At 43.8% G+C, this 22835-nt stretch overlaps 1 protein-coding gene across 4 annotated transcripts in view; it reads right to left on the reverse strand.

Moving 5' to 3' along the window:
• Positions 1 to 22835, reverse strand: part of LOC125458159 (receptor expression-enhancing protein 2-like) — a 91746-nt gene that overhangs the window by 26011 nt on the left and 42900 nt on the right. For all 4 annotated transcript variants that reach the window (XM_059650801.1, XM_059650799.1, XM_059650798.1 and 1 more), the window contains exons 2-5: positions 21657 to 21729; positions 5781 to 5857; positions 4837 to 4957; positions 1417 to 1530 (exon numbers count right to left, since the gene is read on the reverse strand). In XM_059650801.1, coding sequence (XP_059506784.1) covers positions 1417 to 1530; positions 4837 to 4957; positions 5781 to 5857; positions 21657 to 21729 — 385 coding nt within the window. The remainder of the gene's footprint in view (positions 1 to 1416; positions 1531 to 4836; positions 4958 to 5780; positions 5858 to 21656; positions 21730 to 22835) is intronic.

A 22835-nucleotide genomic window follows, 5' to 3' on the forward strand; every position in this document is an offset into this window, starting at 1 on the left:
TTCCTCCAGGTACTCCAGTTTCTTCCCACTGTTCAAGGATATGCAGGTTAGCAGGATTAGGGATAGGGTGGAGGGTGGTGGTGGTGAAGGGTCTTTGGAGAGTCAGTATAAGCTGAATGGCCTGCTGCCACACCATAGGGATTCAATGATTCTAAACACAACCGCTCTACTCAAGAAAGGATAAAGGGAGAAAACAGGAAATTATAGTCACATTAGCTTGATGTCAGCAACAGGGGAAGCGTTCGAGTCCATCAGTAAAGGTGTTGCCACGGCCCATTTTGGAAAATTCAAAGCAATCAGGAAGAGTCAACATCCTTTTGTCAAAGGCAGACCATGCTTAACCAGTTTCTTCAAGTTATTTGAAGAAGTAACATGCTGTGGTTAAAGGAGAACTGGTAAACATACTCTACTTGGATTTCCAAAAGGCGCTGAGAAAATAAAAGCTCATATTTAAAGGATCATATACTAGCATGGTTAGAAGTTTAGCTGGCTGGCAGAAAACAGGCAGTTTTATAAATGGGCCTTTGTCTTGTAGGCAAGATGTGATAGGTGAAGTGCCTCGGGTCTGTGCTGGGGGCTCAATATTTACAATGTATATCAATAACTCAGATGAAGAGAGCAAATGCATTGTTGCCGAATGCACAACTGACATCCAGGTAGGTAGGAAAATGTCTTGTGAAGAACATGTAACGAAGCTGCAGACAAATACGGATAAACTGAATAAGTGGGCAAAAGTTGGCAGGCAGGGTTTATCGTGGGGAACATGCGAAATTGCCCAATTTGGCAGGAAGAATAAAAAAGTCTAGTATCATTTACACAGAACAACTTAGGGAGTCCTAGAGCACGAGTCTCAAGAGGATAGAATGCAATGACATCATCAAGAACGCTATGTAGATGCTGTTCTTCAATATGACTAGAATGGTACAGAAACGTAAGGATAAAAGTGAAAGGACTGTGGATGCTAGAAATCAGAAACAAAACCAGAAATTGCTGGAAAAGCTCAGCAGGCCTGGCAGCATCTGTGGGAAGAAAGCAGAGTCACTGTTTCAGGTCCAGTGACCCTTCCTCAGAACCGTTCTGAGGAAGGGTCACTTAACCTAAAGTGTTAACTCTGATTTCTCTCCACAAATGCTGTCAGAGCTGCTGAGCTTCTCCAGTGATTTCTAGAAGAGTTGCGATGTTATGGTTCAGTTATCCAAGGCCCCATCTGGAAACAAGTGTGGACTTAAAATGACTCGACGCAGCTCCAGTCTGTAACATTTCTCTGCTGGAGACAGGGGTGAACTCTTGCTGCGGGAATACTCAGAATTCACTCGTTCCCAGCGGTCAGAATTTGGGAGATTGGGCAAGACGTCCCGAGGCGAAAGTGGTGCCCAATAATGAAACAACTCCCGAGCGAAGTGACCCAGCACGCACCTTTGCTGCCGCTGTCACCGCAGCGTTAGCGGCAAGATTGAGTCCGCGCTTCCCAAACCGCATCATCGTTTCATAACTGCGATCTCTGGCTTGGCTGATGTACTCATCAATTTCCTAGAGGGGCAGACAGGAAACAGCAGGTTGAGAAGGAGGCGGAAAATCAGAGTGAAAAAGCTGATGCACCAGCCTGCAGAAATAGCAGTATTTAATTGTTTGCAAACACCAAGGCTCATGCACTGGCCTTAAGAGCAGCGAAACATCCTTTAACCACCCACAGCAGAGTCCTGTCTCATGCAGATCATGCCACTCACCTACATCAGAAATCACTATTCTGTGTGGCCTCTGGTGCATGTGTGGACATCTGAGTCATTATTCCTGATATGTTTCTGAGGACAGCATTGTTCACAGTGCCTGGTTTGTCATTTTTAAGGTTGGACCTATAGACAACAGTTTGGAGGGATGCAGATACAAAACACCTTCATATTCCGTGTATGCACATGGAAGATCGGGAAACTGGGAGTTTATCATTAGAATTCATATCTCTCCTAATGACTGTCACTGAGTCACACTTATTGAAATCCCCAACTTACCCACTCTCTTAGTTATACAGTCATACAGCATGGAAACAGGCCCTTCCACCCAACTCATCCATGCTGACCAGGTTTCTTAAACTGAATTAGTCCCATTTGCCTGCGTCTGACCCATATCCTTTAAACTTTTATAACTGTAAATCATGAAATCCCTACAGTGTGGCAATGGCCCATTCAGTCCAACTAGTCCACACTGACTCTCTGAAGAGCATCCCACCCAGACTCACCCTCCCTATCCTAGGAATCCTGTATTTCTCCTGGGTAACCCGCACATCCCTGGTCACTGTGGGCAATTTAGCATGGCAAACCCATCTAGCCCTGCACATCTTTAGACTGGGAGCAAACCAGAGCACCCGGAGGAAACCCACGCAGACACAGGGAGAACGTGAAAACTCCACACAGGCAGTTGGCCGAGGCTAGAATCGAACCCGGGTCCCTGGTGCTGTGAGGCTGCAGTGCTAACCACTGAGCCACCAAGCCTTTGATTAACCTTAGATAACAAGGTGTCGATCTGGAGGAACACACCAGGCCAAGCAGCATCAGAGGAGCAGGAAAGCTGACGTTTTGGGCCTCGATCCTTCTTCAGAAAATCAGAAAATCGGTCTAGGCCCAAATTGTCAGCTTTCCTGCTCCTCTGATGCTGCTTGGCCTGGTGTGTTCCTCCAGATCGACACCTTGTTATCTCAGATTCTCCAGCATCTGCAGTTCCTACTATCTTTAATTAACCTTTATCATTTTGATTAATGTTAATCAAAAATAAAGATGTCCATATGTTTCCTAAAGTGGAATAACTGGCTTGGCTGTAAAAATAAATTGCATTTTACATTAACATGGGTAAACACTCACACAGTGACGCACTGCATTTAATACTGCCCTGTATCATTCCTCAATACAGTCTGTAAAGACCATGTTTATTTCTTTTTATTTCTCTGTATGTTTGATTGTGGAGTGAAATGAGAAATGAACTGTTTTAAAAATCTAGCATTAGAAACATAGATACTCAGAGCAGGGCTAAGCCATTTGGTCCTTTAAGCCTATGTTGCCATTCAATATGATTATGGGAAGATTGTTATGAAAGCAAGGTGCCTGATAGTGATCACAAGCATCATTTACACAGCTATTGGTTCAAGCAGTGATTGAAGTGAACTTTGTAAATGGACTGGAACCAAGGGGTGTGTACAAATGAAGATTAGTCCAGCAACAATCAGCTGATTGGTCTGTGGTCTAGTGACCAGATATTGATGACTAAGGGCTTCTGCCTTCCAATAGCTATGTGATTGGTTCTCAGGCAGCTGAACAGATAGGGGCTGTGAACCAGAGACAGAGAAGTGATCTGATCTTCATCAACTCAGGAGCTCTCCCTGTTCTTGGAAGCAAAACCCTGTTTAAAGGTGAAGTTAAAAAATGTACTTTTCCTTCCCAGTTGTGTGAATGGTAACTTTTAACAAATCAGAGACTTTTCTGAAAATGGGAACCAAACCCCATGCCTCCCGTAAACCAGTATAAGAAGGAAGACTCAGAAGTAGCTTTTGACGACCACATGAATCATATCAATCATCTGAGCTATTCTGTGAACAGGAATCACTGAACTAGCTTCTCAGTCTTTCCATCTACCCTAAAAAACACATAGTTTTTCAATATCTTGGTGTGGATGTGTGCGAGGCAGTGTGTGTCTATGTGTTTGTCTTTGTTTATGTGTCAGATTGTGTGTGTGTGTGTGTGTGTGTGTGTGTGTGTGAGTGTGTGAGTATGAATGTGTGTTTTGTGTTGAAGTGTGAGAAAGAATGTGTTTATGCATTTGTATGTGACTGTGTGGATGTTTGTCTGTGACTGTGTGTGTTTGTTTGGGTGTATGTGTTTTTGTGTGTGTGTTTGTGTGTGAGCACGCGTGCATGTGTGTGTTTGAGTGCATGTGATTGTGTGAGGGTGTCTGTGTGCTCATGTGTAACAATGTATGAGTGTGTGTTTGTGTGTGAGAATGTGTGTTTATACATGTCAATGTGTGTGTGTGTGAATGTGTGTAACGGGGAGTTCACAACAGGATGAGAGTTTAAATTAATACAGTTACCTGTCAACAGTTCATTAATGTTTACCTGCAGTTAAAATCTAATTACTTGGAGTAAACAGTCATTTTTGATTAGTGGGGAAAGCTGGTCTGTTTTTTCTGATAGCCAGAATCTGTGAATGACGTATGTTGGAAAATCCTGGTGTACTTTTAAAAAAATCTTTAACATTTGTAATGTCTCCAGGAATATCAGGGCTTTATTTCCAGTGTGCTGTCCCAGTAAGGATGGCAAGTCTGAATTGAACTGGACCTGCAGATGGTGGCAGACTGCTCAAGCTGAAATGCTCTTTCAGCGATATTGAAGAGCAGAGAGTAGAATTCATCATTTGTAAACAGACAAGAGGTGATGGTGATGATGTTGGACATGCGTATTTAATCTTCTAGGATCTGCTGGAACTTTATCTCAAAGATTCGAGTTAAGCTAATGAAAGGTTTTAACAACATTGATGCAAATCATCATGACATCACTTCTCGAGACCAAGGACACTGCCCTACAAAATAAATCACTTACAGCAAACACAGATGGAGCTCACTAGCCAGAAACTGCTGAGCATGGTGAAGAATTTTATACATTAGGTCCTTGTATGATTTATGCCAAATGGGTGACTGGATCCTCGGTGAAATTAAATGATGAGATGTGAATTTACAATGAATGAAATCAATCATTGCTGCATTATTCCATAAAATATTCATGGAATACTGAAAGCTTCTTCTTCTTCAGGTGAAGCAACAATAAAAGAGACAGTCAAGATGCATCAGTGGTACCTTCTCTTTGCTGGACAGGGTTGGATGAACAAACTTTCTGTAGAGAACGCTGGATCCTTTCGTGTAAGGGGACAGCAGCCAGATAACAAAAGCTATCTTCAACTCAAAGTAAAATGGAAACCTACGGGAACACAAGAGGAAGATGATTGAGAAGAATGAGAGTCAGTGACGAAACAGACTGTCCCCAAAACTGTTCAAACTTTTCAATCCGTCTTCAAAGGAAGTCAGTGATCGGCACCACACACGTCACTGAACAGAACGCTTTCAGAATCACGTTTTCTCAACGTCAGTTTGAGATTCAGTACTTCCTGATTTTTAAGCTATCTCTTATCATACTGTCTGTGTCTCACCCACATCAACTTGCTTTCTGGAGTAGGTGAGCCAATCCCAGTGTAGGAGCAGCTCCAATGAAGACTCGCCTAGACTGGAAACATTGGCTTGCTCTCTCTCCATGGATGCTGCCTGACCTGCTGTGATCACCTGTATTTTTTTGTTTTCAGTTGACCTATTCCAGGGGGCTATTTCGCAACCAGTAATTTAGAACCAGCTGACAACTGGTGAAAACGAAATTCAGGTCTGAAGGCGGGGAGGATGTTTCTCTAAATCCGACAATCAATGGTCTTGTATATGGCAAAACACTAATTTCTTACACTCATTTGAGATTCAATTGTAGGATTTTGTGGTGAAGTCCAGGCGTTTTGTTGAGGTGGATGAGATATATTGGGTCCTACATATCAACCTCACTCTCATCCATCACCAAACCAATCTTTGAGTTGATACTGGGTGGAAGGTGCAGGGGGTGCAGACTCAGGGACAGGCAAATCAGAAATAGAAAGGAAACTGCACCCTCGAGCTTTATCCCTTAAAGGGACCTGGTTAATTGATTGAGCAATGCTGTTCGTACGTCGACTCGCGAAGCAGTCCTGCTGTGATTCTTTACTCACCATGACAGGATTAGATCTGTGAGGGTCTCTGCTGTAGTAAAAAATGCAAACACAATCCAGTACATCATCCACTTCACCTGAAAGAGATGGCAAAGTGTCAATGACTAACAAATAGCCCATTCAGGAACACTCTCCACTGCAATGTTAATTCGCTGATTCAGAAGGAAGAGTTGGAGAGCAAATTCTTATCCGCTGGTACAGTTACACAGCCAGCAGTTCTCAACCTGCTTGACCAAACAAGAACTCTCAGGACAGGTTCACTGGAATAAAGCAGAACTTGCACAATAAGTGGGTCCCCACAAGCTGCGCAATCTACAATAAAACAAAGAACTGCAGATGCTGGAGATCTGAAACAAAAACAAAAATAGCCCAAGAAATTCTGCAGGTTTGGGAGCATCCATGGAGAAGAAACAACATTAACATTTCGGGTCCAATGGCTCTCTTCGGGAGTGGGATGTCCTGTTCTGTTTGAATTTGTCACTCCTTACTAAATGCATGAAATTAAACCTCATCAATCCAGGAGTAATCTATCGCTAATTTTTATCCTGATAATTTAAACACAGATTTTAAATTTAACAAATACATATTAATTCAGTACAGTGAAAACTAATGTTAGAATTGCATGGTGGCTCAGTGGTTAGCACTGCTGCCTCACAGTGCCAGGATCCCAGGTTTGATTCCAGCCTCAGGCAACTGTCTGTGTGGAGTTTGCACATTCTCCCTGTGTCTGCGTGGGTTTCCTCCGGGTGCTCCGGTTTTCTCCCACAGTCCAAAGGTGTGCAGTGTCAGTGGATTGGCTGTGCTAAATTGCCCACAGTGTCTAGGGATGTGCTGGTTAGATGGGTTAGCCATGGGAAATGTCAGGTTACAGGGATAGGTAAGGGGGATGGGTTGCACTCGGGAAGGTGGTGTGAATTTAATGGGCCAAATGTTCTGTTTCCACACTGCAGGGATTCTCTGAATAATTTTCCTCGAGCCTTTAACTCTAACACGTAGTACCAGCTCGATGCCACTAGATGTCCTAAATTTGACTTCAAATCCATGAACTTGTGAACAAAGCAACATTGACTATCCCTGCCAGCCTTTCCCATACTTGTCCTGCTCCTCAGGTACCTCGACAGCTCTTGCAGTCGGGTTTATGTTCCCCATTCTATTGAGCATTATGAAGATCATTTGGGGTTCTAATTGGGTTTTGAATTTCAGTAATGAATTAATTGAATAATTTTATAGAATGACAGATGAATCACATATTTAATGTTAAGGGGTGTAAATAACGACAACATCCTCAGAAAACACTAAACTTAATCGTTCTAGATGGAGCGAATTCAGCAAAAATATTTGAACAGCAGCCAGACATTTCACTCCAGCTTCTTTACACTGCAGTGACCTCTCAGCTGAAAATTGCTGCATTTGTCAGCCTCTCATTCATCGATGAATACATTCGTTTGACAGTGTATGTGGCTTATATGTGTAAATGGTGTACACGTGTGTGTACATGCATGTGTTGTTTGTGGGTGAGTCTGAGAGTGTGTCTGTGTGCCTGTTTGTGTCATTTGATGTTGTGTCTGAGAATGTATGGTGTCTCTGTGTGTGTGGAAATTGGTGTGTTTGTGTGTGTGTGTGTGTGTGTGTGTGTGTGTGTGTGTGTGTGAGAGAGAGAGTGTGTGGGTGTGCGTATGTGAGTTTATAGTGTGTGTCTTTGTGTGTGTGCGAGTATGTGCATGTGTTGTGAGAGTGCTTGTGTGCATGATATATATGTGTCTGGGTGTGTATGGAAATTGGTGCGCGTGTGTGTGTGTGTGTGTGTGTGTGTGTGTGTGTAGAGTATATTGCATGTGTCAGTGGGTCTGTGTGTAAATTTGTACGCAATGCGGTGTGTTTTGTAGATAGGCCAATCTTGTTGGGTAATGTGAAGCGAAACCAATTAAGAAGGAGTTGAAGAAAATCTCGGCTCAATCTCCAGGAATTTTAGGCCTGTCTTCTCATAGCTACACGCAGTTTGGTTTTTTTTTTGAGGATGCATGCAGCTTTTTCCGTTCAAAGCCAACAAAAACGTTGATTTCCATTCACTGGAAGTGAGTCCCATCTGAATATCCTGTCTTTATCGAAGCTTTGCTGACTGGTAGATGATAGACCATTCCTATTAATTCAGGGAGCATTTTAATATCATGGAAAATTTGTGAGTTCTGAGTTGCCTCAGAAGCAATATTCTAAACTGAAATATGATGGCTATGGCTGTGTTAGTGAACAAGGTGACTGACTAAGACAATGCTTGTCATCCTCCACCGCCCACAGTCTGTCGATCAACACTGACATGTAGGCCCGTTCACCTCAGTGCACTTAGAATATCTACTCCAACAGAGAGGTTCACAGTTACCCCACAGATTCCCAACGTTTGTCACACATCACCTTTCACCCCTCATCCCAAATATCAATAATGTCTTCTGTTGCCTATCTTCCAGCAAAATATCACACAATTGCATTTCATTAACAGCCAGAAACAAATGCCTCTGATAACCAACATCTTTATGAGGCTAGAGGGCACAGATGAGCAGGGCCAAGATCAAGTTTCCCTCCAGGTACCATCCCAATTGGGCATATCTTATTGGTCCTCATTGTCACTGGGTCAAAGCCCTGGAATCGCTCATCCAAGAGCGTGTTTCTTCAATTCACTCGTGGGATGTGGGCCTCGCCTGCTGGGCCCAGCATTTATTGCACCATCCCTAGTTGCCCCTTGAGAAGGTCGGGGTGAGCTGCCTCTTGAACTGTTGTAGTCCACCTGCTGGGGGTTGACCCACAATGCCATTTGGGACGGAATTCCAGGATTTTGACCCAGTGTCAGTGAAGGAATGGATGGTGAAGCTTTTGGAGGGAAAAGTGGAGGTGGTGGTGTTCCCATATATCTCTGCCCTTGTCCTTCTCGATGGAAGTGGTCGTGGGTTTGGAAGGTACTGACTGAGGATCTTTGGTGAATTTCTGCAGTGCATCTTGTAGATAGTACACACTGCTGCTACTGAGTGTGGGTGGTGGAAGGAGTGGATACTCGTGGATGAAGTGCCAATCAAGCGGCTGTTTGTCCTGGATGGTGTCAAGCTTCTTGAGTGCTGTTGGGGAGTATCCCATCACACTCCTGACTTGTGCCTTGTAGATGGGAGACAGGATTTGAGGAGTCAGGAGGTGAGTTATTCGCTGCCATATTCTGACCCTCTGACCTGCTCTTGTAGTCACTCTGTTTATGTGGTGAGTCCAGTTGTGTTTCTGGTTAATGGTAACTCCCAGGATATTGATAGTGGGGGATTCAGTGATGGTAACACCATTACAGGTCAAGGGGCGGCAATTCCATCATCTCTTATTTGTGATGGTCATAGCCTGGCATTTGTGTGGCATGAATGTCACTTGCCATTTGTTAGCCCAAGCCTGGATATTGTCCCGATCTTGTTGCATTTGAACATAAACTGTTTCAGTATCTGAGGAATCACGAATGGTGCTGAACATTGTGCAATCATCGGCAAACATCCTCACTTCTGACCTTCTGATGGAGGGAAGGTCATTATGAAGCAGCTGAAGATGTTTAGGCCAGGGACACCACCCTGAGGAACTCCTGCAGAGATGTCCTGGGTCTGAGATGATTGACCTCCATCAACTATACCCATCTTCCTGTGTGCCATGTTTTTTAAAAAAAATTCATGGGATGTAGACGTTGCTGGCTAGGCTAGCATTAATCGCCCAGAGGGCAATTAAGAGTCAACCACATTGCTGGAATCATACGTAGGCCAGACCAGATAAAGATGGCAGTTTCCTTCCCTAAAGGACATCAGTGAGCCAGACGGGTTTTTCCTGACAATCAACAATGGATCCATGGTCATCATGAGAAATCTTAATCCCAGATTTTTAATTGAATTCAAATTCCACTATCTGCTGCGGAGGGAATTGAACCCAGCCCCCTGGGACATTAGCTAGGTCTCTGGGGTAACAGTGCAGTGGTCATACTAGGCCTCCCTGCATATGACTCGAATCAGTGGAAAGTTTGCCCCCAACGTACATGAATTCCAATTTTGTTAGGGCTACTCGATGCCATGCTAAATGCTATCTCTCTCCCCTCACCTCTGGAATTCAGCTCTTTTGTCCATGTTTGAACCAAGGCTGTAATGAGGTCAGGAGCTGAGTGGCCCTGGCGGAACCCAAACTGGGCGTCACTGAGCAGGTTATTGCTGAGCAGGTGCTGTTTGATAGCCCTGTTACTGACACCTTCCATCACTTTACTGATGGTCGAGAGGGATTGGCTGGGTTGGATTTGTCCTTCTTTTTATGTACAGGACATACTTGGGCAATTTTCCACCTTGTTGGGTAATACCGGTGTTGTAACTGTACTAGAACAGCTTGGCCAGGGGAGCAGCAAGTTCTGGAGGACAAGTCTTCAGTATGTGGTGATACTGTGCCTTTAAGAGATGTGTTTCCTACTGTTTCTCTTGTCACCATGGTGCTGGCAGGCAGTTTGTAAACAGCTTTGAGTTTCTCCCTGGCTATTTTTTTCAAAGTAAAATAATCATGAGAGGTGGGGTCTGGCTCAGACCCAGAGGATGTTGGTTTTGCTTTCAATTTCATTTCGTTTATTAGCTCCTGGAGCAAACAGCTAGGGTTCTCTCTTAGAAGATTTGGAGAGTTTTTCTCTTTGAAATCAGAAGGGGCAGATCGTTTCACTCAGTGTTTCTTTCCACGGGACTGAAGAGAGACAGCACGTGAGATTAATAACTGCTTTTGCTGCATTGCAATTTACTAAAGGGCGTGTTTATGGGATGCTGCCTATATTGGATCAGTCATTAACCAGTAGTTAAATAATACATTATCTTGTTAAGTTTTTCAAGAGAAAATATATTCTGCGACATATATACTGCTACACTGTTTTTTCATTATGTTGTATCTTAACTGTGTTGTAGGAACAAAGGAGAATTTGATTAATGCTTAGTGGTAAACACATCAAATCATATCTGGGATACAGCACCTTACACTTGCCAAAATTTAGTGTCTACGCTATCTCGATACTAAATTTTGGTGGAAGCTGGTTGGGTCTCTACAAGTACTATTGCTGGAATGATGTCAGGACCCATAGCCTTTGCAGTGTCCAGTGTCTGCAACTGCTTCTTGATATCACGTGAATCGAATTGGCTGAAAACTGGTATCTGCGACACTGGGGACTACTGGAGGAGGCCGAGATGGATCTACACACACACAAAGTCACAAACACATACACTGTCACAAACACACATTCTCACACACATACACACACACACACATATATAAATATATATATATATACACACACATGCACACAGTCACAAAAACACATTTCACACACACGCACTCACACACACACACGCACACACACAGTCACAAAAACACATTCACACACATACGCACTCACGCACACACACAAACACAGTCACAAACACACACACACATATCTATGAGGTGAATCATTTCATAAATGTTTGTTTAATAAATTGTAGTCACAGTCAGTCAGTGTGACATCTTATACATTCTTTCGGAATAAAACCAGCCTGATTCCAGGTTTAAACTCTGAGACAGATTCTGAACAAAACCTCACACCTACAATTCAGTTTCTGACCTGAGATGTCACTTTTTGCATATTCCTCTGGCTCTACCTGGTTATCATGGACAGCACAGCACTGACACAGACTTTATAAACACTGTACACACCATCTGTCACTCCTGGTCACCTGCAGAGACTTAACATCTGACATTCCGCTCACGCCAGTTGTACGGGGATCTTTTGATCTCGCTGCCCTTGATCTCTCTGCCTATAAACTCTGTGTTTGTGTGCTTTCCTCTCACTGCACCTGATGCAAGGGGTACGCTTCGAAAGCTTGTATGATTCCAAATACACCTTTTGGACTATAAGCTGGTGTCATGCAACTTCTGACATTCCCCAAAAGTATGAGATATGAAACTTCATAAAATACTTTTTGAATGTTTGCATTGGGCTTTCATCTTAGGAACAGCCACCTCCTCAAGAAATTCCAATCACTTCACGAGGAATGAGGCATTGCTTTGAAACAATACTATTTACTTCATAAAATCTGCGCTTTCAAACCATCTATACCCCATTTTAAGCCGTCCCAAATAGGGTTATGCAATTGTTATATCATTGAAAATAAAGGTAGCCTACTATTTCATTACCGAATCCCTTAAAAATTATCAGGAACCTCATGCAAAAGATTGGTGTAACTAACTGCAGAGTTACTGATGCTGAGTGCATCAGCACTCAATACCAACAACTGTCGATTCCCAGATGCCATCCTACAACTCATTCGTTTCATCCTCAACAACAACGCCTTCACCTTTGACAACAGTTCTTTATCCAGGCACATGGAACAGCCATGGGGAGCAAATTTACTCCCCAATACACCGATATTTCCCTGCACAAGTTTGAGCAAGACTTCTTCACTGCACAGGACCTCCAACCGGTGCTCTACACCAGATACATCAATAACATTTTCTTCCTTTGGACTCACAGCGAAGGAATCACTGAAACGACAACACAACGATATCAACATGTTAAAAAAGAATCTACTTCACTTGACAAAAGGGCAACGCTCCGAAAGTTTGTGATTTCAAATACATCCATTGGACTATAACCTGGTGACATGTGAGCTCAGACTTTGCATAGTTACTGGCTGGGACAAAGACCCAGGGAGGATACATGGGCCCAGGAGGAATAAGGGACCAAGGTGGTGGACAGGAATAGCTTAGGAATCTGCATCGCAGTGAATAACTAACACGCTCAACCTGACCACATTCAGGGACGAAAAATAATGTACATCAGCAGGTGGAGGGGACCCCAAACTCAGGGAAAGATGCTAATTCTGTCTTGGGGGTGCATTCTTTAGCTTTGTTTCAGAACAATCAGCAAAAACAAAGTACACTCTCTCAATGATTCTGTGCCCTGCTGTCGGGGATCACTTGCACTCCTTGGATAAATGCAGCACCAGGCTGAAGACAGTAAGTCTTCCTGATTAGGCAGAGCACACATTTAATTACTGATCTGGATCAAATTCCACAACTGTAGCTTTGGCAACCCTCATTTTGTACATCAGTTTTCCCTGGCTCAGGAGAGGAACGTTATCAGTCCCTGTGCCCAATCAGTACCCACTGATTCCTACTGGAAAGTACAGTGTATATGTCTTTCCATGATTGATTCAGCTGAGCAATGATATTCGTCTATAAAGTCAATTAACCTGCTGATGTTGGCATGGTGGCTCAGTGGTTGGCACTGCTGCCACACTATGTCAGACACCCGGGCTCGATTCCACTGTCAGGCAACTGTCTGTGTAGCGTTTGCACATTCTCCCTGTGTTTGCGTGGGTTTCTTCCAGCTGGTCTGGTTTCCTCCTACAGTTCAAAGATGTGCAGGTTGGGGTGGATTGGCCATGCTAAAATTGCCACATAGTGTGCAGAGATGTGCAGTCTGGGTGGGTCAGTCATGGGAGATGCAGGGTTATGGGGACAGGGTGGGGGTGCGTATGGATGTGGATGGGATGCAGACATGATGGGTCGAATGGCCTCTTTCCGCACTGTAGGGATTCTGTGATTCTCTGTTTGGAGAACAGCCAAATGATAAAGCTCTGTACTCCTGCCAACATCTTTTAAACATCACTCAACTGTCGGTTTCTGCCTTCCGCACAAGACAAAGAACCGCTGGAGTTTACAACCTGATTGGAATCTATAGCCAGAATCAACTTTTCGCCTAAAAAGATAAAAAACAATTTAAGAGGCATCAGATAACTTCCTCTTCCCATGATGCGTGGAGTTGAATTCTGCAGGCACCTGCCCTGTGGTTTCTCTGGATACCAAAGCCAGGGAATTGATTTAAAAGAGCACTATTTCGCTCAGTTTCATGTCACCTGATTGGCTGCATTGTGGAGGAAATGGAAACATTCCAAAATGATTTAGGAGCACACAGATTCCTTTCGTATTCTTGGATAAAAGAAGTGTGTGTGTGTGTGTGTCAGTAAGTGTGTGTGTCTGTGTCTGTGTGTGTGTGTGAGCGTGTGTGTCAGTGTGTGTGTGTCAGTGAGAGTGTGTGTGTGTGTGTGTGTGTGTGTGTGTGTGTGTGTGTGTGTGTGTGCGCGCGTGCGTGCGTGCTGCTGTAATCACATTGAAGGAGAGCCACAGAATGGTGAAAAGGCAAGTCAATAAATGCAAAAGTCAATGAGCACTGGCAAAATCTCAGGCTAGAGGAGGACGCCGGGTCCTGTGTTTCAGGAAGCCCACAGTCTCGGGCAGTTTTGCTTTCTCGTGGTTCATCAACTCTTGGTAACTTCTGAAATATCTTCAGTCACAACTTGCACATTGTAACTTTGAGAATGCACTTTTAGATGTTGCACCCAAAGTTCTGTGGCCCTGCAGCTTCCCCTGGAGTAGCTCCAGAATCTATCGCTGAAAGTGGCTTCACATTGCAGGGGCCAGTAAGAGACGCCTGATGTTACTTTATGTAGACAAACTCGACTGTTTTCCCAGTCCAGCCGAGGGAGCAAGAGTATTCCTGTTAATGCAAGGAGGTGCTTGCACCTTTGAACCATTCGTTTCTGGCCAAGATTTACACCTTCGCTTGGAGTATCGAACCAATCTAACAAAGCGAGAACCTTCGATTGGCTGTTTTTGTCAGCTCCCTCAAGCGACTTAAAGAGGAGGCAGGCAGATAATCGACTATTAATCGCTTATGGCTTGTGAGCAGCAGAGACCTAGGGCAGATCAACTGTAGCAGGTCAGGCTCAGGAGGCAGATTTCCTACGTTCCTATATTGTCCTGTATCTATTGGAAATTATTAAGTCACCCTTCAGGCTCATTATTCCCTAGGCCACCCTGTTTAGCTTTCAGAAAGGTGGTTTATCTACCGCTCATGAAGCTAAATCCCACTTTCCCGAATCAGGGTTTCCAATGCCTTGTTTCACACTGCAATGGGCATATCCCTGGCAGACTATCTGCTGTTGGTCAGTCCTGGGAGCTGTCGTGTACAGGAGGGATGGAAACGTCCATTCTTATAATATTCAACACATTCTGAGTCATGGAGACATATGGCATGGAAACAGATGCATCAGTCCGTGCTGACCAGGTTTCCAAAGCTGAACGAGTCCCTTTGTCTCCATTGAGCCCAAGTGTTCTGCTCGCATCTGCTTCGACCACTTCCTCTGGCAGTTCATTCAATACATTCACCCATTGTCTGAAGAAGTTCCCTCTCAGCTCCCTTTTAAATCTTTCCCCTCTCGCCTGAAACCATGCCCCTCTAGTTTTAGAATCACGCACCCTTGGAAACACATCTGGGCTGTTTGCCCTATCCATGTCCCTCATGATTTTATAAACCTCTGTAAGGTCACCCCCTCAGCCTCTGATGGTCCAGGGAGAAAGGTCCCAGCCTCTCCTGAGAACTCAAGCTCCCCCAGTCTCAGTAGCATCTTTGTAAATCTTCACTGAACCCTTTCCAGTATAACAACATCCTTTCTATAGCAGGGAGACCAGAATTGGACACAGTGTTCTCAAAGTGGCCCTAACCAATGTCCTGTACAGCCGCAACTTGATCTCCCAACTGCTCTACTCAATGCACTGACCAACGAAGGCAAGCATGCTAAACACCCTCTCCCACCACCCTGTCTACCTAAATTATTACATACATTACCAGAGCTGACATCCTGGAAGCAGCACTCACAATGCAGAGACCAGGGTTGAACAAACCCAAGAACAGCACAGATTCCTGCTCAGCCTCATGCTCCATATGAATTGGAGGGTCCTCACATTTTCATCTCTTGGCCCTCTGTAATAAGAGATACCCAGGATCTCTTGTGGGCTATCAGTAATTACTTATGTTTTTGAAAAAACTGTGCTAAGCCAAATGGATATCAAACTTTGAAATGCATTGCGAACGCTCTTGTCGATGCCCTGGGCAATAAGGCCATCGGGGGACATCGCAGGGGGACTTTACTGATATATGTATCTGTGCCAGCATGGACACATGACATCATTATGTCATCCAATAATGGAAGACAACTAGTCACAGATCGCTGGTCTTTGAATATCCAATCTCCTTGGCCAATTGCTTCTTGAAAGTCAAACGAGAGTTAGGAACTTTTGAGAACTTTTGATTTGATCCCAGACCAGCACTCCTGACTAACAACAGACACTTTCTAACACGATCACCCACTAACATGTGGTTAGCTGATTCAAGTGGGATGGACAGAGGATCCAGACACTTGGAACTTGTTCACTCTCCTCAGCTTCTGCCCATGAGCAGAGCAGTTCAATTGGAACTAAGCTGTGGAGAGTTTTTGAACTGCCTTGTTGCTGTGATATCAATTTGAAAGTGACACAAGTTTGAATCAGGTTCAAACCCAGGCTGGCCTTCGTAACGTCACTCACACTCCCACAAACAAACACGGCTCCCCATACCCCCAACACGCACGCACACACACACACACACACACACACACACACACACACACACACACACACACACACACACACACACACTCTCACGCACTTCAATACTCCCACAGACAGACAGACACACACACACACACACACACACACACACACACACACACACACACACACACACACACACACTCTCACGCACTTCAATACTCCGACAGACACACACACACACACACACACACACACACACACACACACACACACACACACTCTCACGCACTTCAATACTCCCACAGACAGACACACACACACACACACACACTCACATACACTTACTTACGTTTCCTCACACATGAAGACAGGAATAAGAGTTTTACAACAAAAAATATGAAAATGTAAAGTGTAGGTGTTAGTTTGTGTGAATCATTTGGTCCAGTGAGGGTTCCTTCACTCATGGAGTTCAACATTTAGGCACAAGCAGATGGCTGAGTGCTGGTTGTTGAGGAGTTTTGTTACAGTTGGTAGTGAGGCAGTGAGGGGATGTCTGTTTACAAGAAACTGGCGCAGTTTGAGGGTAAATATGAGGGTCTTCCAGAAAGAGGTTTTGAGCAGGCCTTTAGGTCGGTCTAACATTGACCTGTATTGTTGCACATTGCCCTGTTCTAATTCCAGACAGAGGCAGAGGTTCCGAGATGTATAATGAACATTCTTCAAAGACCAGACGAGTTTTGATCACATCCATGGATAAGTCAGTTAGGTTAACAAGGGAAATGCTTCTGCTTGCTTCAGTAAATCCATTGCTGACTTTCCAATATAGAGGGTGGGGTGGTAGCCTCTCTGCAGGCTTGGTGAGTATTGATTAGGTCGCTTTGTTGTCAGGCCAGACCCAGAGATAAAAGTTAGACTCCTCTCCTTGTTGCAGAGTGAAATTATTAGGTGGGAAGTTTGTCCTTCGAATTAGAGTTGCACATTTCAAGATTGTGGGCCAACTTATGAATCATGTGAGATAACAAGGTGTACAGCTGGATGAACACAGCAGGATGAGCAGGAAAGCTGATGTTTCAGGTCTGCACCCTTCTTCCCATTTCTGAAGAAGGGTATAGACCCGAAACATCAGCTTTCCTGCTCCTCTGATGCTGCTTGGCCTGCTGTGTTCATCCAGCACCACACCTTGTTATCTCAGATTCTCCAGCATCTGCAGTTCCTACTATCTTCTGAATCATGTGATATGTGGCAGCCATTTTCGAGTCCAGAAAAGTCGTTTTTTTAAACAATAAACAATTATCTATATTTTTAAACAATGGCCACTTTCCTGTCCTGCGAACGTGACTCCGGTGTAAATTTTTGCGTTGTTTTATTTGTAGAAAATTCGTTGAAAAGTACATTCAAAATGGCTGTCATTCCATTCCATACAATCTTCCCAACGATGAAAAAGAAACACAGACGAAACAACTCATACAGCTACTGTGCATTGCAATGACAGGGGCATTCTTAACTCACACAGGATGGAACTATTTATATTTTGAGGTAACAAGCGGGTTCAATAACTGAACAGGCCTCTGTTCTACTTCAACAGAAAGACTCCAGATCGTGATCTTTCCCCGCTGTACCTTGACAGCTGCTGTCCCCAGCTTCAGTGAGTTCCACCATTGACACAACACGACAGCAGTGTAAATCTCCCAACAGAAAGGATTGGTGATGATCAGATCCTTCTGGCTCATGTATAAACTCATCGACTTTACCTTCAAACAGCTGTGATCTGCTCAGTGTGACTGCATGGGCTATCTGCTCCTCTTCCATGAAAATCTATCCACATGTATGAATTAGGATGTCGATGTGAGTTTGCTCGCTGAGCTGGAAGGTTCGTTTTCAGGCGTTTCGTCACCACATTACAGTACAACATTACAGTGTTTAGAATTTCAAAGACCAGGGCTGGTTGGTTAACAGAGCTAGTTGGATGGTTAGTTGGTGGTTCAGAATTACCAGCATGGATTTAGTTCCTATTCCAACTGGGACCAGCCTCCCCACCACCTCTTCACTGAAAGTGGAAGGCTATGGGTGGCACACTGCCATTGACAGTAGGAAAATAGCTCAGTACGAAATCCTCGCAAACAATAAACCAAAACCTCGCTTATGGGGAGAGCACATATGGAAAGGGGAATTTAAAAGAAAACCTTAACTCTCAGCACACTACAACATCCCAGTTCCTCAGTGAATACTCTTGCTTTGTTATCCAAATTAGGAATTCCTTATTCTCAGTAACGAATACCCGAGTTCCAAGACGATTTATTGCTTGGAGAGAAAGTGACAGGATACTTTTGAGTTGGAGTTGCTGCTAAAAATATACCTATCAGCTGAAGTACGTGAACTTGGCAGAGTTTAGAATCATTGAATACCTAAAGTGTGCAAAAAGGCCTTTTGGCCCATCCAGTCCACACTGACCCTCTGAAGAGCATCCCACTTAGTCCTACCCTCCTACCTTATCCTTGCTTTTCCCATGGCTAACCCTCCCAGTATGCCATATCCCTGGGCACGACAGGCAATTTAACACGGCCAATCCACCTTAACCTGCACATCTTTGGACTGTAGGAGGAAACCAGAGCACCCGGGGGAACCATGCAGACACGGAAAGAACATACAAACTCCACACAGATAGTCGCCCAAGGGTGGAATGGAAGCCGGGTCTCTGGTTCTGTGAGGTAGCGGTGCTAACCACCGAGCCACCATGCAGCCCATAGGATAAGACGCTGAAAATCCCTTCAAAAGGAAGGTGTTGGACAAAGGCACAGGATAGAAAAGAAAAGAACAAGTGAAGATAATTGGGAGCAAGTGAGAAGACAAGTAATCAGGTTGGGATAGGTAAGGGAGTATGAAGAAGGTAGTACAATAGCACAGACATGTGGAATTGAAAAGAGATGAGGAAAAAAAATGTGAAAGAACTGTGGATGCTGTAAATCAGGGGCAAAAACAGAAGTTGCTGGAAAAGCTCAGCAGGGTCTGGCAGCATCTGTGAAGATAAAACCACAGTTAATGTTTCGGGTCCGGTGACCCTTTCTCAGGAAAATAGCAAAAATGAAATCAGTTGAAAACTAACAGCATGGCACACTTAAGACATGCAAACTTCTCACCTTGCCCACCCTGACTAAATCATTTGCCTATGCTAACTCTTATCTTCAGAATGGAAAGATTCAATCATTTTATCGCAATGTGCCTGCAGGCATTAGTCATTTGATACTTTCACCCCAGAGGAGTTTAAAACAGCTCCTGAAGGGCAATAATTCCTCCTTAAAACTGATGTTGAAATCTTCAGGTTAAAACATTTAGTGATTGGTAAAGACCTGACCTAAAAAGAGGTCACAGAGACTAGACTCTGTCTAAGGGGAGATGGAATTACAGTCACATTAAGCATAGACCAGCAAAGCAATACTGAGACATTATGTGCAGCTATATGGCGCATTTTTCTTCCCCTTGGTGAAGTATTTTGAGTTGAAAATTATTGAGATCTACAGGGATAAAGAGGAAACGATGGCATAGTAGTATTATCAATCCAGAGACCTAGGTGTTGCCTTGGGGACCCAGGTTGGGCAGATGGTGGAATTTGAATTCAATCAAGAAAATCTGGAATTCAGTGTTTAATGGTGCCCATGAGTCCATTGCTTTTGAGCTAAGATTTTACGACTGTATAGCTTCCCCTTCACAGTACAGTAGGATAATGGTTATGCATTGGGTCGAGTGATCCAATGAACAATCAGAGGGATGAGGTGGCCTGTTGGTATTATTGCCTGTTAACCCAGAGATACCAGGGGTGACCCAGGGCTGAAACCCGGCTGCGGCGGATGGCGGAATCTGATATTCACTAAATTTCTGGAATTAAGAGTCTGATGATGACCTTGAACCCACTGCCAATTGATTTACTGTCACATGTACCGAAATACAGTGAAAAGCTGTGTTATGAGCTGTGCAGGCAGATCATAGTAAGCAAAGGATGTACAGGGCAAAAAGGCTTAGAGGCATACAGGCTACATTTGACAGGGTGTGCGCTCAGCGAGATCAGTGTTATTTGAGGCTAATTGTTCGGAAAATGCCCTCTGGTTCATTAATACCCTTTAGGGAGGGAAACTGCTATCCTTACATAGTCTGGCCTACACGTAACTCCAAACCCACAGCAATGTGGTTGACTCTTACGCATCCTCTGGAGTGGGCTATAAATGCTGGCCCAGCCTGTGACACTATCATCCCATGAATGAATTTTCAAAAGAGTGAAAAGCTTCAGGTGAGATGGATTGCCTAAAACCTTCCTCTCTAATGCAGTTAGCACTATCTTGACTGATTCGTTCACAATGAACTCAGAAATGTCTCAAATGTGGAACAAACTCTTGTCAGTCAGCCTTGATCAAAAGGTTGGGATCGAATCTTACAAAGCTATAAAAACTACAAACAGAAAGGAAAAGGTAAATTTAGAAAACTCACTCTAAACTTCCAGAAGTAAGGGTGGCAGGTTTAAAACAGTAAATGCCAAATTTAATACTGATATTGAAGAACTTTTTCAAATAGGTTGATAGCCCCTGCGGGTAGAATTCAAGGATCAATTAATTCCTGAAACAACCGCACCTGAGTGACGTAAAAACTGAAAGATCTGCGGATGCTGTAAATCAGGAGCAAAAATTCCTGCTCCTCTGATGCTGCTTGGCCTGCTGTTCTCATCCAGCTCCACACCTTGTTGTCACAAAAACAAAGTTGATGGAAAAGCAACTCTCTGGAGAAGGGTCACCAGACCCTAAACATTAACACTGTTTTTCCCTTCACTGATGCTGCCAGACCTGCTGAGCTGTTCCAGCACCTGAATGACATTCTGGTTAGGGGAACTGAGGTGGCCGAAAGATATAATTCCCTCATGAAAAACTATCCTGATTTGAATAGAAGTTTTGCTGAAGGTGCAATGGATAATTAAACTCTGAAAACGTGGTTCCATTCTCATTGAAACTATGGAAATTGCTCCAGTAAAATGCATGATGCCTACATGTGATTCCAGACCCACAACAACTCTTAACTGCCGTCTGGGCAATTAGGGATGGGCAATAAATGTTGGCAATGCCCTCATCCTGTGAATGAATAAAAGAAATTGTAGACTGGATGTCAAATACTTGTTCTGAAACTTCATTGAGTACTCCTCTGGAGTTGGAGGTAAATCTTAACATTTTGCCTTGGGACTTAATAAAGCTACGTTTGGTTAACTCTGAATCTAAGACAGTAAACATATATCATAGGCAGACCCAGCTTCGCAAATCCATCCAGACTTTCTCACTTTTTGCTCTCTTACCTAACTACATCCCAACAGCGGGATTCTCAATATGGAGACATGACTTCTGTTCTGGAATTCTTAAGTAAGACCAGTTCCAAGTTAATCCTCTAAATGTCAAAATTACTCACATATTCCTTCACATTCTTTGTCTTCACTGCCTTGTAGGAGGAATATGCTGGGTACAGGGTGCCGAATATTAGCCTGTGGGAACACAAATGGCAACATTAGTGGATAAAGGAAGCCATGAAGATTCAGAAAATAACACAGTTAGGAACAAGATGTGTGAGCTGGACTCAAATCAACAGGTGATCAGGTACAGTTTAATAACTGAAGCGAAACAGACAACATGTTGTATTGTTAATGAGAACGAATTGCCAGGTTACCGTGATTTGGAAAATATATTTTTGACCTGCAGTCAAAGAGCAAGTCGATGGCAAGAAATCTCTGCTGGCTCTCTGGAGGAGTAATTCACCCACAGCCATTCCACCACCTTCTCTCCCTATAATCCTCCACATTTTTCAGATGTTGATCCAATTTCCTGTTGAAGGTTTCAATTGACCCGGCCTCCACCACAATCTCAGGAAGAGTACGATATATACGAAACCCTTACTGCGTGGAAAAGCTTTTCCTCATGTCATCATTACCTCTTTTTGCGACAATGACCTTAAATCTGCATCCTTTTGTCCTCCATTCTGTCACCAATGGGAACAGTTTCTCCCTATCAACTCTGCACACCCTTCTTGATTCTAAATACCTCTTTCAAATCTCTTTGAACTTCTCCCAGAAAAATGCTCCAACTTCTCAAATCTCAGCACGTTTGTTTTTATTTATTAATGGGATGAGGGAAACTGCTATCGCTGTCATCGCTGGCTAGGCAGGAGTTATTGAACTCAAGTCCTTCAACCCACTTTTGTGAATCCTGTACACACTCTGCAGTTCCATCGTTTCCTTCCTAATACTGGTGCCTTGAATACTCCAGAATTGAAGCTGAACCAGGTATTATGAAAATTTGCCATCGATTCTTTGCTTTTGTTTTCAGTGTCTCTATTAAAATTACATTGGGATCCGTTCAATTATCAGACCCTCCCGGTGCCTCAAACGCATGCAAATACAGTCTGTATGTGAAAGAGATAGGAAGAACTGCTGATGCTGGAGTCTGAGATAACACAGTGTGGAGCTGATAGGAGTTGTGTATGGGCCTCCGAGCAGCACTCGGGACATAGAAAAGGCATGTAAGAAAGACACTATTACGATAAACATGGGATACGTAGGTGGACTGCGAACATCAGGCTGGTAGCAGATTCAAA

This window comes from Stegostoma tigrinum, chromosome 13, assembly GCF_030684315.1.
Source record: "Stegostoma tigrinum isolate sSteTig4 chromosome 13, sSteTig4.hap1, whole genome shotgun sequence".
In the NCBI taxonomy this organism is placed as follows: Eukaryota; Metazoa; Chordata; class Chondrichthyes; order Orectolobiformes; family Stegostomatidae; genus Stegostoma; species Stegostoma tigrinum.